At 31.5% G+C, this 17,191-nt stretch overlaps 1 protein-coding gene across 2 annotated transcripts in view; it reads right to left on the bottom strand.

The window, feature by feature from the left end:
* Positions 1–17,191, bottom strand: part of LOC128868205 (V-type proton ATPase subunit C) — a 51,204-nt gene that overhangs the window by 23,495 nt on the left and 10,518 nt on the right. For both annotated transcript variants that reach the window (XM_054110037.1, XM_054110036.1), the window contains exons 2-3: positions 11,521–11,663; positions 9,287–9,440 (exon numbers count right to left, since the gene is read on the bottom strand). In XM_054110037.1, coding sequence (XP_053966012.1) covers positions 9,287–9,440; positions 11,521–11,652 — 286 coding nt within the window. In that variant the 5' untranslated portion in view covers positions 11,653–11,663. The remainder of the gene's footprint in view (positions 1–9,286; positions 9,441–11,520; positions 11,664–17,191) is intronic.

A 17,191-nucleotide genomic window follows, 5' to 3' on the forward strand; every position in this document is an offset into this window, starting at 1 on the left:
ATTGATTTCACATCCCTTTCGCTTCATTTCGCGACTTTTTTGACCTTAACTCGTATACTACTATGCATACATCCTTTGGAAATAAAAATTGCAATCCACTGACACTAATGAATCAATTACCTACTATAAAGTTTTTCCTTGTAATAATCTCCACTTTTGACTTACGAGCGATACCATGTCATGTTAACCAAGTATTTTGGACATTGTCTTAAATCTTATGAAAATTGGCTTATTTGTAGTATTGAGTATAATAAAAAGAAAGCTGACATTTTTTTTTTTAATTTAATATTTTTGTTTTTTATTCAATGTTGAAATGTAGTTTTTTAAAGTCAAGTGACTATTATACGTTTGGCTTCAGGTTCAACTAGTAAATACCGCTACTTCAAAAGCTCGAAGCAAGATAAATGAGGCAACTGCAGACACTACAAGAATTAAACTGAAAGGTTTGCGGCGCGGGACGTTTTGATTTTTGTACGACCATTTCGCCAAAAAATCGATTCCTTTAGCTCCCTCATCACTGCATTTATCTGTTTTAACTCCACTTTACTTCTGGTTACTCAATAAACAAAAAATAAAATTCCGGGAAATCGTATGAGTTCTTAGAACAGACTCAACTCAATGTAAATTGCTGCCTGAGAGCTGAAGGCCGTTTCAGAAGGAAAAGGCACTTACGGTAGACAGACGTACTCAGAAGTTGAGTCCGGAAACTGCTTTGAGAATGGAATAGAGTACATTTTGTCGGAAGGGTCTTACTTTGAAGGTTACGAAATGGATTTTAATTTTATTTCTTCAATTCAAAGCATAATAAAGAATGCAACCTTTTTTTCATTTTTTTCCCAAGATTGGAGGAGATACTTTTTCAAATAGGCTTTTTTTTGTCAGATCACGTAATTTTTTCCAGTATTCATTTACATTTCACCATGGCAAGACTTACGGCTAATGGGCTGGATCCATATTTCTTAAAAAACAAGGCTGGTCAATCTAACAGTAAATGGCGAATTTATACTTTAAAAAGGATACTCCTGAAAACCATGCGCTACTATTAACCCTTTGCCTTAAAACAACATGTGGAAGACGTGATTCTGATTCTGTGCCTAAAATGATAACCTCGTATCAAATACGACATTGTTTTGACGCACGAGAAAAGCTTTAATCGAAAATAGCATCCAAAATCGTCGCTTGATTCATAAGGCAAGGGGTTAAGGGTGAGTTTCGTAGCTTTCGCAGATGTAAAGGCAGCAAATAAGAATAAAATCAAGACGTTTCACATAAATTACTAGCGAAGCACGGCGTAAAGCTTTTAAGGTTATACATAATTATTGGCTTGGCTTTTCATCTGGAAAATGTATATGCCCTCAAACGAATATCATAATATTCGAGGTGTGGCTATAAAAGTTTTACTGGCCGACTGGTGATGTTAGTACGCATGCGCTAAATGATCTGTGACCTCTAGCTGCCTAATGTGAAACTCTCTCTTTCGAATGCAGTACTACTCTTTGTCTGTAAATAAATCGGTGGAGCTGTAATTTTCATTTACATTAGTTTGGCAAAACGTTGAGTGTAACTTTAGTGCAAGACAATGCGCCGGCTCAGCCACAATTGTCGGTTGGGGCATTTCTACTCAAGTACAGCATTCAAGAGTTAAATTATTCACTTTATGCGCTGTATTTTGCGTAGTGCTGTATTAAAAGTAATAAGATTCGGGTCCGTTGAAGCTATGAGAGAGAAAGTGACATGTGTCGTGAAGAACAGAAAAATACTTCCAACACAGTGGGAAATTAGCATGGAGCGTTTTAGAAATAGAGAAAGGGTGCATATTGGTAAGGTAGCGTACGGTAAATGTGTATGAAATAAAAAACAAAAAACGCTTTGCAGCCTCAGTCTCGGTATTTAGTAGCCGCACCTTGTGTTTAGAAACCAAAAACATTATGCTAAGCCGCACGATTTTTTCAGTAAAAGGTTACTATTACATTTTTTTCTTTCCATCAATCGTTAGTTAAATCGTGCTAATTTTTTGAATTTTTTTTTATTTTTTTATTAAATATAATTTTTTTGGACGTTGAAAAGCTCTGCTTTAGAAAACCTATTTTTACTTTAAAAAATTTAAATATTCATTTATTAGCAACGAAACAATTTCTAGCACAGTATAATCAGATGATTAGTAGGTACAAATAAAAAAGAACACTGTGGCACAATTGACGCGCACATATTTAATAAATACATACATACACAGTACATATAAAAGTATTTTATAAACACATGCATGCAATTTTAAAATGCAATTCAAAAATCAAATCAAATCAAATGCATATAAAAATTGAGAAAAAAAAGAACAATAAAATGTTAAAATAAATATATTTAATAAAAAATTCTCCCAAAGTGAACTGCGTTTCTGCATTCCCAACAATTCAACTCAGTTTATTTTTCGCATATTTCCACAAACATTGTCATAAAAAAAGAAGAAAATATTGCAAATCCTTTTGTGCCACAACAACAAATGCACAAAAATAAACCACAGGCACAAAAGCAAAGTAAAAATTGTAAATTATAAAATACAGTGGGTGATTAGGCTGGACGGAAGTGTAAAAGTGACATCAAATGAACTACACAAATATTAACGTTACAACGAACGAACGAACAAGAGAGAGAGACAATTGAACGACAATAAAACACTGTTTTTGGTCTCTGAGCATGATTTAAAAACTAATTGGTTTTCTGGGTGGATGGTAGCTCGGTTGGTTGCTCGATGTGGGCTATGGGAGAAATGCACATGTGCTACAGTTATTTATGTATGCGTGCACATGGCACATCCCCCACACCACGTATTTATGGCATTCATTCACAATTTAGTCAACAATTCATTATATGCTTGAAAATTATACTTTTGTTATTTTTTCTTTAAATATATATGTATATGAATATTTTACTATCAATATTACAACAAATTTAATGTTGATAAAAATTGTACAGAAAAAAAATGAAAAATGAAGATGCTTAGCATTGGGTTGGTGGTGAGTGGTAAGTAGTTGTATGTTGTACATTTGTGAATAACTTTCAGCTTTTGTATAAAACTCTAGAAAAATAATGCAATTTTGTTGAAGTATGAAAACAATCGACTGCGTCTAAGGAAATTCTGCATAACAGGCGCGTCATAATGGGTCCGTTGCATCAACGAATTTGACTGACAGCAAAAAGGATACAGGATGCACAAAAACTGGCAACTTTCTACTTTTGCCATAAAGTAGGTTAGGTTAGGTTTTTGTGGCAGCCGGTTTAGAGTATCCAACTCACTTAGGCCAGGTAGGTCCGTTGTGGTACCAAGTGGGTGGTAAGTGCTGCGAAAATGAGAACTGTTTGAAGAAGACCAATTTTGTATCGCGCAAAATTTTATAGATGGTATTTTTTATTATATCAAATTAAAGGAATTTAAATTAACGGAATCAATTCAAATGCACCCTTATATTTTCGATTAAAGATTGAAAGAGTGGAGAAAAGGCTAGACTTAACCAATTTGTCCTGAAAAATGAATGTGCGTCGCGACCTCGAACTTATTGTCGCAGCCACATTCCACGACTACCATAAATTCTATTAAACACCTCTTTCGCTTCAAAATAAGTAACCAACAAATACGTGTTTATACTGAACGGAATATAATATTTGCTTTCACGACAAGAATATCTGTTGCTTTTTTGTTTATATGCGGAAATAGTTTCATTGCGGCATCACGCGGCATCACCCCTTTTACAGGCCACGTTAGTGAAATGCGTTACCGCAACGGACTCATTGTGAGAACCCAATAATTGCCTTTTCCCACTGATCCTTAACTACAATTTACGTTTATGTTACGTTTATAAATAAATAGCGGCTTTAAGGTTCAATTAAAGCGACCATAACCAAAACCATATAAATCAGCTGCTCCAACCAACCTTATGGGCATCACTAAATTCGATTAGTGGTTTCCTACCATAATGCCGTCACCATAACCCTATCCAGAGATATCAATCCGATTTTGGTTTTTCGTCATTAACATAAACAGCTGATTGCCGAATTTTTGCATTTATTGAGATTTTATTTTTCGCATTCACCTCACTTTGTTTCGATGAGTTTTAAATTGCAATTTTGACCTGTTTTTATGTTTATTTTTCATATTTATTTGGAACATATTTCAGATATGACTTGGTGCGAAGTTGTCCGTGTTTGCATGACAAACCAATCCATACTAATGGCAAATAATGCTCATGATGTCACTTTTTCTTTTGTTTCTGCACTTTCGAAATGAGCAATTAAATAACTACATATGTATGTAATAATGGTTACGGCACCAATAACGGTAGATAGTAAATATCATTACAAGGCCACTGCTACGGTTATGTCATTATGGTATGGCACCTCTAATTTAACCTTTAAATGCTCATAGCTCCTAAACTCTCTTTCAAAACGGGGTTACTAAATTTTTTGTTTAACAGAAAATGGTAAGTTAGTAGCGCGTTCTTTGAGGCGTATCTAGAGCCGTAACTATACTAAAAAAAGAGATTTCGATGTTTATGAAATACATAGAAGAAAGAATTAGAAATGGTCGTGGTCGTTTAAGTAGCATGAACAAACTAAAACTGTATAGGCGACGTCAAGCAATTTATATTTTACCAACAGCGCAACGATATACACTTATAGACAAAATAATAGAATCGCGATATTTTGGATTTTTTTTTTCATTAATTTTTTTATAAAAATATAGCTCTTTCTACAACTTTTTACAAAATTTATACAAATTCGACACACTTTCACCAAAATTTAAATTTCTTAAAAAAAATTTCAAAAAAATAAAAATGGACGCAGTTTTATAGCTCATTACATTTTAGTAGAAAAAAATGCATGCTTGAAGTGGCTCGAAATTCGCGTTGATTGTTGATAGTTGTTTTCCTGACGCATTTTCTCCCTATGAAAAAAAAATGTGCATTTGTTTTTTTTTCGAATTTTTCTATATCCAGTACGAAGTTTGAAACTTTGATTTATAAAATATATGAGCTATATTTTCATACAAAAATGTGAAAATGAAATAGATAAAAGAAAAGTAGTCAAAACTGATCGCGAAATGACGATACTATTATTTTGTACATAAGTGGAAGGTCCTTTAGTACATATCGAGTAAATGTATAAAAATACTGGTTACACTAAATATTAGAGTAAGAATCCAAAAATTTCAAATACAAATTTTTTATGTTTTTATTTTAACTTTTATAGGTTACAGTATATGCAGAAGGAGGTAACTCGAACATACATTTCAAACGACTCCACTTAATTGCATATTTGCGTTCAATTAATTGTTCCAAAACATCAATAATATTGTTTCGACATAAGTGATATTGCAGATATGAGTATTACAGTAAAGGAATATTTTCGAACAAGAGTATATACATTTTACATTTTTTATTTGCAGTGTGAGAAATTCTCCTTAATAAGTTTTCTGGGCCGTACGATTTTCTAAAGTGCATACTCTTTCGAATGTTCAAATTATAGAAAAAATACATTCTTAGGTGTTGGCAATGTATACCGAAGGTTGCCCTGAACCAAATTTTTTTTGGACGAGTATTTAGTTTCCTACTTGTCTCCATTTTATCCAAAGTGTTTGCTATCTTGTCATGGACTATGCGGCTTTTAAAACCAGGCCATTATAAGAGTGATTCTAATTTGTAAAAGTATTACAAAACCCCTCTTATATATTTGTTTCATAATTTTATAGGAATCACTTTATATTTAATTTCAACAAGGCTCTTAGAATATAATTGTATATTGGTGAAAGAGCATTTTTTAATATTTAAGAACATTTATTTAGATCTAAAATTTTTTTTTTAATTCTAAAGAGCGACCCAAGCACTATTTTCGACACTAACAGCTTTTCACCATTCTCACAGTCAGTTTCATGCAGCCGCGAGACGAAATGAATTGCTTTACTCTTAAACAACATCGGTAAATATTGTAAACTTATTTTCGAGCGAGTGTTGTCCAAATTTCACGAAAAATGAGGCAGACGCTTAAGACGGATATCTCCTCCGAGCCACTCCTAAGATGGCGCTAGAAGCCGTACATTAGTGAAATTGTGTACCATAAATATTGGAAATATTTGCTCATATAGCGAGGGCAAAATATTTCAAAAAAGACCAAAACCAATTTTTTATTTTAATTATTTAAAAAAAATTCTTTTCATTAGACCATTCGGTGGCAGCTAAAGGTAGGTGAGTCTGTAGTTGTCGCAGCATTACTAAATGCTGTTCGCGTCCATTTGAGTTATCATCGTGACCATCATGGGCGGTAAGCCCAAGAAAATTTACGGTTTCGCCTGGAGCGCAATAGAGAAATGGGCTCAAACGACTTGAAATTTACAGTGACAGTTCAATCAAGAATGCAACTCTCTCAGTTTCAATTGAGGCAAAATTTCATTGACAGCCAAATTAATTCTAATTAATTTCCAGGTTAATAAATAGCGGTCAAGATCTGGCTATTGATCGTCGGGTTAAAATAATTACATACGTATTTTTAAATGTACAGCACACAGCGATGCTTACTGATATATACAAGCATAAAGACGATTAAACTTCAAGAAGACCTTGACTATGGTGGTTTCTACCTACGTTCTTTTCTTAACGTCTCCAACTATGTTAATAAAAAGTACTAGATTTTTTAATAAATTGATTTAGTTTTTGCACGAATCCAAAAGAAATCCAATGAAAACAACTTTCAACACTAATCCAAACTAATGTCGTTGAAACTTTTTGATTAGTCATCGTGCAATTCAAAAGAGCTGTCTGAATTCGAATGATAAATACGTTAATAATAAAATCTTTATTATTGTGCGCGTGTGCACACATAAAATTGCGCAAAATTCCATAGAGTTCTGGCAAACCATAGAAGCCATAGAAAAGGGAAGGGATGGAAGATGAGGAGATTGGCATGTCCTAAAATTGATTTACGTAACATCACTACAAAGGACCGAACAACATATAATCTCAATCCTATATACAGATATGCATATGTACCTTTTTATGTTGTATGTATGTACATATGTATGTGTGAATATATGTATGCAGCTACCCTGCAGGGAAAACTGGACTAGATACTGTTTTTTTTTGTGGATTTTTGGTTTTTTAAACACTTAGGCATTGATACTGCTAATAGCAGTCATCTACCTGCAGTGGGCAAAAGTGTCGAAAATAAATGCAACCTAACGCCTTTTTCGTATACTACAACAGTAACGTTGAGACGCCTAGTGTGATTTTAATTCAGTGTACATATTTCTTTCTACTTGGAACGAGGCAGGCAAATGAGTTTGAAGTTTGAGTTTTTTTTGTAGTTTTTCCCATGTGCTCGGGCTTCCACCTAAATAGCACGCCACTGTCTACACTATTGCTTATTGTGGCATTATCCGAGATATATACTTATATTTATAATTTGGTGAATTAGTACTGCGAATTTAATTGGATCTTAGAAAGGGTCAATATAGGATTATAGAATAATAAATTGGATTTTTTAATGATTCACACACTATACCATAAATTTTATTCTAATTAATTTTAAATAATGCTACAGGATCACGTCATAAATATTTTTTATTCGGTTTTAACAATATAAGATGTTCAATATAATCAACGCGTGCGTGCAGTATTAAAAAGAGAATAATTAGATATTATATTATTTAAATAAAATTAAATTAAAATCCAATTGACTATTCAAAGACCAATTTACGCTTTCTAAAAGCCAATTGACTATTCTAAAATCCAATTTACGCTTACTAACATCCGATTGACTTTTTATAAAATCCAACTGGAAATGTTGCAGTTCCGAATTATCGCAAGAAAAATGCAGCGGGTGGCAATTAAGACTTCCTAGTACCCGCCGAGTAAAGTTCACAAGTTGCTTGCATGGAAAAGAACAGGAACGCTGGTCGTAGTTCTAAATTCACTACATAGGAGTGCACCAGCAGTGTAGAGTAAAGTTCCCCAGTTGTTTGCATGGAAAAGAACATGAACGCTAGTCATGGTTCTAAATTCACTACATAGGAGTACACCAGCAGATCGGTATTAGTGGATTTCCCTGCAGGGTACACAACTTGTCTGCGTGTGTAAGTAACTGATGATGTGCATGTTCAAATGTGGTAAGTATTGTATATACGTGTATGTATGTATGCGTGTATGTATGGATATGAAATTGTTCGCACTTTAAAAAAGGATTACAAAAAACATCACAATAATTTTTTCCATATTGAATTTTTTCCGAAAATATGTACGTTAAAAAAATAAAGCTTGAAAAAAAGCTCATCTCGACGAAGCGACACACAACGTTGTCAGACTGAGATGGAATGATTGTGCGCATCAATTAAGTAATGAAATGAATGAACTTTACACAAAAAAGAGTGTAGAGGCAAAATTGTAGCAAAAGAGAAGAATAAAAAAACCAATACAAAGTAAACACAAACATTAAAAAAAGCAAATAACAAGAGAGATACAAGAATAAAATACAAAAGATTAAATAAACGAAGTATAAAAAAACGAAATGGTATAATCGTATTAAAAACTAATAAAAGAAAAGAGAGGGATTTACAGGAGTATTAATTTTGTTAGTCATATATTGACACCGCTTGTTTCCAGCTGAAAATCGATTAGTTTTTAAATCCGTACTTTTAACTCAATAATTACAAGAATGTGGTAAATTGTCTGAATTTCAATTAATTAATTTCGATAGTGTTTACTATAAGTGGGAGTGTATCGGGACATTCCAAACAAAAATTAAAACGAAAAAAATATTTCATTCCATTTTAGGGAGGCAAGTTGATCCACTTTTTTTTAAAGGGCTTTGCAAAAAAAATGCACCAGTTAACATGTTGTTAATACGCTTTTTGTTATTTTAGTTAATTTTGTTTTTGGGATTTACTGTTTTTTTCTTTATTTAAAGTTTTAATTTGGCATCGCAATCAACATTCCAAAAGATCTCTACTAAAAAACAAACAAAGTGTGTTGGTATTAGTATGTTTTAATTTTACCCCTTTTTTGGATTTTTTTTTCTTCTTTTTATTTTAATATTTATTTAATATTTTTTGTTTGGTTGTAGCACACGAGAAAATTTGCTTGCGTGCTTACTTTTCACATATTTTCTATACAAAAACGTGTTTTGTCAAAAGTAAGTAACTGTTTCAGTTTTAAAATTAAAAAAAAAAAGTTCCAACTAAATTTATTAGTTATTGTATAAATTTAAAATTAAATATGTGTTTCTATGTAATTGTATATGTACTTACTGTTGTTGGCGAGCAAATTTTCGTGCAACTTATCGCGTTGATCCTCGAGCACCTCACCCAAATAGGCGGCAACTTTGCGTGTAATTTGCTCCACATAAGTATCCAGTTTACCCAAATCATCGGAGAGTCCGACCAATTGATCGAGTGTACCAACCTGCCAGATAGTACGAATGTGTGAAATTATTTCGTTAGTTGATAATTTTTTTCATAACGTAATAAAAATAACCTAATCCCACCACAGTTGTAACTAGAAATATTCTAAAATGTAGTGTTTATTTCATTTAATTTAGTTATAAAATAAGATCGACAAGGCATCTGCACTAAAATTACGGCACATTGAACAGGTACCAGTAGAGCAACTAATTTTATTTTATTTTTTCTATTTATTTGGTCTGTAAATTTTCAAATTTTGTTTAAATTACTCTAAACTGTGAATGTTGTTTATAGCCTTTGAAATTCTGTGGACCAAAGCAAAAACAAAATACATTGTTCTTGTATTTTTTATTCTACTACTACCACCAATTTAATGTGCCTGGACTTATAAATATATCAAAAGAATAATGTTCTGCAACTTATACTGGAACGAAAAATTGAAGGAAGACGAGGCATCGGAAGAAAAAAATTATCCTGGTTGCGAAATATTCGTCAATGGATCGGAGTCCAAAATATTGGTCATCTTTTGGAATTAGCCCGAAACAGAGACGCTTTTTTAAATACAATATAGTTATGAAAAATGTATAAAAATGTTTTTAATTTTGTGAACATATTTGTTAAGCTTTATTGTATTTATTTAATTTTGTATGCATAGAATTTTATAGTTACACTATATTTTATACATGATCGCTTACATTCGGTAACAAATTGCAAATAAAGAAGAAGAAGGACTTATTTTGGCGTTTACATCCTCTCTTGGCCGAGCTCCTCCGCCTATTTGTGGTGGGAGTCCCGATGTTTTCTCCACAAATAGAGGTTTATACAGTTTTAAGCCAACTCCGAATGGCAAATGGTTTTTATGAGGAGCTTTTTTATGGCAAAAATACACTCGGAAGTTTGCCGTTGTTGGCCAAGGAGCGACCGCCATTAGAAAAAACGTTTTCTAGCAATTGATGTTTCGTGGCCGGGCTTCAAGCCTACGGTGTTTTAAAATTACGCTTCAGAAATCTATACATACCTATAAATAGGAATAGGAATGCATAAACTGGAAATAATGGGTTTCCCCAAGCCTATAGTTTTATTCACATTTTATTAAAATCTAAGATTAATTTGTACGGCTGAAAATTTAAACTGATGTAGGTAGGCGTGTATTTGGAAAATCAAATTTAAGGCCATATTCGGTTCATATTCAGAACATAGTTCTAAAAAATGCTTCGAACTAGGAACTTTAGACAAATCGTGGCAGAGATATTGCCAATATCCTTGTTTTTTGATAGATTTTCAGTTGTTTACAAGCTTTTGAGCCCTTTTTGGGTTTTTGGCCGAGCTCCTCGTGCTGTTTGTGGCGTGCGTCTTGATGTTGATCCACAAATGAAGGGAGCTACAGTTTCAAGCCGATTGCGAAGGGCAAATATTTTTTATGAGTAGCTTTTTCAGAAATACATTCGGAGGTTTGCCATTGCTTGGCGAGGGGCGACCGCTATTAGAAAAAACGTTTTCTTAATTTTGGTGTTTCACCGAGATTCGAACCTACGTTCTCTCTGAATTCCGAATGGTAGTCATGCAACAACTAATTCGGCTACGGCGACTGCCATCTGTTGGATAGAATGTGCATAGTAGCATACGAAACAATGATTTGGTGATGAGGGCGAGATGGATTTTTCGCAAAAATAGTTTCGCATTACTGCCCCTAAAAGCATACTTTCTTTGTTGAAATCGAATTGGTCAAATAGAGTCAAAGTTGTCGGTCACGTTTCTATTAGACAGTTTGTTTACTTTCCGCATTGAGAAGTTGAGCTGTTCTTCTACTCTGCGAGTGTCAAGCACCTTCCATCATGGAAATCATATTTTATTAAAACTTTTTGTTAATTTTCAACCAAATTCACTTATATATTTTACCATAAATAATCGCACTTAATCACAAAACTTTTTGTTTATTTTCTTTTTTTGTCTCTTTCACTGTAACATTTCACAACAGCAAAGCGCGCCGTCACATCCACTTTTTTTTACCTTTTTCTTTCACCTGCTTAAATAAATATATAAAACATACCAGTACCAGTATCCAAGGATTTTGTAATTACCTTCAAGTCGGGTATATGAAACTTGTAGTTGTTGCACAGATTATTTTGTTTGCTACAGAGATTGTTCATGGTGTCGAACGTTTGCTGGCATGTTTTGTCGCCAGGGGCTGAAATAAGCCAATACTCGGACATCTTGTTGATTTCTAAAAGTTTAAGATATTTATTAAGCAATTTCAATTAAATCCATAGTCAGCTGATTGGAAACGCTATGTGTTTTTCTTTGACACACATTTTTTTATAAAAAACAAAATATTATTCTAGAAAAATTTAATCTAAATCAAAGTTTTAAACATTCTACAAAATTTATAACAATTCGAGGGAAAAAGGAATGCATATTTTTTATATGGCGAAAATAAGTAACTCCATTAGGGGAAATATTAAAAAAAAAAATTACCGAGAATTTTGAGCCACTTCAAACATGCACTTCATTATAGTAAAATTATAATGTGCTATAATAAACCTGCATACCCAAATTTTTAATTATGATTAAAAGCTTGAAGTTGTGTACAAAGTTGAGGAAGTTGAGTTGTGTAGATAATTAATATTTTTTTATAAATCTCGTAAAAAGTTTATAAATTTAATGATATTTATTGTAGAAGGAACTACATTTTTATAAAAAAGTATTTAAAACTGTTTAAAATATTGCGTTTCTAATTAGCCGGCTACGGTTGTATATGTTCATATGTATATTAAGCACAAAATAAACACATAAAAACACTCATTCAAATTAAGCAAAAATCATTTCATAAAGAAAATAAAATAAATAATTGGCGCGTACACTTCTGTTAGGTGTTTGGCCGAGCTCCTCCTCCTATTTGTGGTGTGCGTTTTGATGTTGTTCCACAAATGGAGGGGCCTACATTTTCAAGCCGACTCCGAACGGCAGATATTTTTATGATGAGCTTTTTCATGGCAGAAATACACTCGGAGGTTTGCCATTGCCTGCCGAGGGGCGACCGCTATTAGAAAAATGTTTTTATAAATTTTGCTTTCACCGAGATTCGAACCAGCGACCTCTATGTGAATTCCGAATGGTAATCACGCACCAACCCATTCGGCTACGGCGGCCGATCATTTCATACAATACCCAAAAAACAATTACCTGCTCAATACTTCAGTAAGCTACCCCAACCCACCCCATTTCAATACACGCACGTCGAACGCAACGTAACGATATGACATCACGTTGCATTGCAGAGCAGAAGTGTCAATGGTCACTTAATGGGAATGATGTCTCGACGTACATACATACATATGTACGTGCAAGAAGGACTTGCGTTTAACTATTACATAAAATATTCAAATACGTTGAATAGTTGTATGTGAGCACATTACTAAAGCGATAGTTACAAAAGCCTACAATTCAAGAGAAAAGGGTGAGAGACAGAGAGGGTAAACAACTAATAGACGCAGTCATGAAACGAAGGACGCTTCGAATGAAAAAAAAAAAAAAGATTTTTATGTAACTTTAAGTTTAAAAAGCACAAAGAAGGTAGAGGTTAAACTTAAGCGACAAGTCAAGTCGTTGTATGAAACGGCATTTGGCCGCCGCACCGCCGGATGAGTAAATGCATTGCGCTTGTAAAATCAATAGATCCCTTTAATTATTTATAGTGTTTGAAAACTTTCAATTGCTATTGCATTGAACTTGAACGACGATAAGTTAAACGAAGGACTCAGGAAGTGCCATTCAATGGGAATAACCAATACACTGTAAGCGCACGTATGCACATACCCATGCATTACATATGAATATATAATATAATATGTCCAAGGTGCATGGGCATGTCGTATGAGTAATTTAACAGTAACGAACACAATCAAGATTGGAGTGCGGCAAAATCTAAAAACTTGAATGCTAATTAATAAAATAAAATGAATAACAAGAAAGTGACGGATAAAATAAAAAAATAAAATAAAGTGAAATAAAAAAAGGTTGTATAAAAAAACAATTAAAATGAAAAAATAATATACAGAATTAAATAAAATGATGTAGAATAAAAAGAAAGAAACAAAATGAAAAAAAAAAATAAAATAAAAGGAAATAAAATAAATAAAATGAATAACAAGAAAATGGAAAATAAAAATCAAATAAAATGTTGAAGAAAAATACAAAATAAAATGATGAATAAAAAAATTAAGTACAACAAAAAATTGAATTAACAAAAAATTAATAAAATAAAATGAACAAAAATGTATAACAAAATAAACTGAATAACAGGAAAATGGAAAATAAAACAAAGTAAAGTTAAAAGATAAAATGATGCAAAAAACAAAAAAACATTAAAGAAAATAAAATAATATGAAGTGAACTAAACCATGAAAATAATTATTAAAATAAATACATCTTCTATACTATAAAGGTGAATGTCTGTACGTTGTCCGCGCATCACTACGAAACAACAACACCAAATGACATACAATTTTTTATACATTCATATTTTCACCCAATGAAGGTTATAGGCATGTTTTTATGATGGAACTCCCTTCCCACAGCCCCCAGGCCGCGCCACCACTCTCAATCGTCACTAATAATCGAATATTTGCTTAAATTTAATCTAAAAAATCTTAGTTTTTCCTAGACTTTATAATCCGCATAAGCTGCTCAACTATGACCCAAATGCAAATTTCCAAAACGGTTTGATACAGAAAATTAATAAAAATAATTTTGCTTGATATTTTTCTGATTGGTTGTTTTGATTTTATTCAACGAGGCATAGCAACCGATGCCGGGTATTGTAATACTATGGTTATTAATAAAAAAATATTTTCTGTGAAATTATTGTTTGTAATTCTTTTATATACATATTTTAAATCCCTCAAAACTACTCCTACGCGAGCGGCGCCGCGGGTTAGAGCTAGTACTATACTAAAATGAAGTACTATAAAATAATAAATAAAATTCAATTAAATAAAATAAAATGAAATTAAAAAAACTTAAAAAATAAAATAAAATGAAGTAAAAAAACTCCAGATATTAGAATGAAATACAATAAAATTAAAAATTTAATAAAATTAAGTAAAATAAAATAAAATTAAATTGAAAAATGAAAATAAAAGTACTAAAATAAAATAAAAAAGTAAGCAAAATAGGGAAAATATTGCTTTGTTTACAAAGTAGCCGATCGGAAAGCTCTAAAAGCAACGCAGTTGGCAAGTAATAAAAGCTAATTGAGTTAAACTTAATTAAAAATCTATAAAACAGAATAATAAAAATAAAATAGCAATTAGATAATATGAAATAAAATCAAATAAAAACAAAAATCGAAAAATACAAAAAAAAAAACGTTAGAAAAAAAAAATAAAAAAATTATATAATTTACATAAAAAACATTATGAAATAAAGAAAATAAAAAGAAATGAGGTAAGGAAAAAATTAAAATTAATTAAAACCAAAAAAAAAATATCATAACAGCATAAAAGCATAACATAAAACAGAAATTAAGTACAAAAAATTCCTATAAAGAATAATTAAAAAAATATTGAAAAATGTAAATAAAACGGTTTAAAATAAAAATAAAAATATAAACAAACAAAAATTAAAAAATATTTAAATACTTAAATAAAACGGTATAAAATAAAAATAGAAAAAATATTATTAAATTTTAAATTATTAAATAGAATAAATAAATAAAATAGGGTACGGGAAAAATTAAAATTAATTAAAACAAAAAAAAATATTATACAATACAATAACATCATAAAAGTATAGCATAAAACAGAAATTAAGTACAAAAAATTCCTATAAAGAATAATTAAAAAAATATTGAAAAATTTAAATAAAACGGTTTAAAATAAAAATAAAAATAAAAATATAAACAAACAAAAATTGAAAAATATTAAATATTATACCATATATAAATATGTAGCCGTTTTTCTGCGCATATTTGTGACCAGTAAATTGAAAAAATATCCAGTTGATTAAGTTTCGAACTCACAGTATAAGTTTGTCTTCAAGCCAATTACAAGAAACTCGCAGGCTTTTTTGATAGATGACATCTCTAAGGATGTATAGTCCGATTCGTCCCAAACTCACAATATACATATGTACATACATACACATTATATATTAGCTACACGAAGATACATACACAGCTGGTCGGATTTACACGATTATTTTATTTGTATTTTGATTTATTTATTTTTATTTTATATAATATAATATAATATTAGTATTTCACATCCGACATTTCTTGTATACCTACTATAGCTATAGTATTCAATTGTGGAGTATGACCCTTGCAAACACACATTGATGGTATATCCGCAAAGAAATATTCACAAAGATCTTCAAATACCCATTAAGGCCAACAAACAAAATCATCTAACATAAACTCGAAATCACCTTCGTGTCACAGAAAAGTGGCGTAAAACCACAGACTGAGGTTGAACTCAGTGTTTGAGCTAACATCTTGACAAACATGTTTTTAAATCTCAAGCTTATTGTTTATTAGAATTTAAAAAACACGAGTTGTAAACTGACTAAAGCTTACGAATCCCTCCTATCCTGAACGTAATGTGAACAAATTATTCCAGTAAATTACAATGAAATCAAATAGATTAACGAAACTAACGCAAGATAAGTCTTGTTGAGGCCCTATGCTCCCGAGAGGAGTGAACAAGGAACAAAAAAACAAAAAAATAAGAATAAAGGCTATAGGGAGATAGCCATGAGAGAGATGCGCCCACAGGGAATTGCGGATGCGCAATAATTTGTCTTGCTACTTGTTATCAATATTAAGATTTGCTGAAAATTCTCAGATTAGTTTTTTATATGTTTTAGATATTACTAAAATACATTTGAGAAAATTAAAAAAATAATTAAATGGGTAATTTTTCCTACTTGCAAATTTTGTTGAGATTAGTTTAGTTTTTTTGTTTTGTATCGTAATTTATGTTGGCACATAATTCATGAGAAAGTTGAAGTTGAATTAAACTTTAGCAGACATTTTTTAAATAAATAAAGTAATTTGTATGCAATAAAGATCGAACTCATTGCTTCGTATACCGTCAATAATGCGCCCAAGTCTAATGGTAAGCGTAACTTTTCTATATTCAAAAAATTTAATAAAACGAAAGAAAACGAGTAAATAAATTACAGCAATTGCCAGAGTTATTTTACTGATGCAAACGGAGATTCACATATAAATTGCTCACAATAACCTCAAAAATAACTTAAAAATCATTCAAACACTCATAAATAAATTTTCAGCTATTTTTGTACAAAATCAAGCTTTATGTACATACTCGTCCGTTGATGGCACACAACAATTCAATCCGTGAGTGTATTGGCTTAGCGTAAGAACTTAGCTGGCCTCTCAACATTTTCCGCAATAATTAAAACTTTCAGCATTGACAATTTTCACTGTTTGATTATTATTATTTCTCTTTAATATTTGGACTTCTAACAATTTTTCTTTCCCCTTTAAAATATCAGTTTAGTATTTGACACTTTTAAAATTAAATTAATTCAAAAAGTTTTCTATTTATTTATTTTTTAATATTTTCTCAATAGCACCAACAAACGTTTCTGCACACAACGACGCTCTGTCCGCAACTGAATTCGTCCTGAGAATTTTTCGTCCTAACAAGCGTACAATGTAAAGCAGCTAGCCAGTTCTGCGTTGTCGATATTCAAACTATCGAAACCAACGCATCCCTCCCCAAAGTT

This window comes from Anastrepha ludens, chromosome 6 (assembly GCF_028408465.1).
Source record: "Anastrepha ludens isolate Willacy chromosome 6, idAnaLude1.1, whole genome shotgun sequence".
NCBI lineage: Eukaryota > Metazoa > Arthropoda > Insecta > Diptera > Tephritidae > Anastrepha > Anastrepha ludens.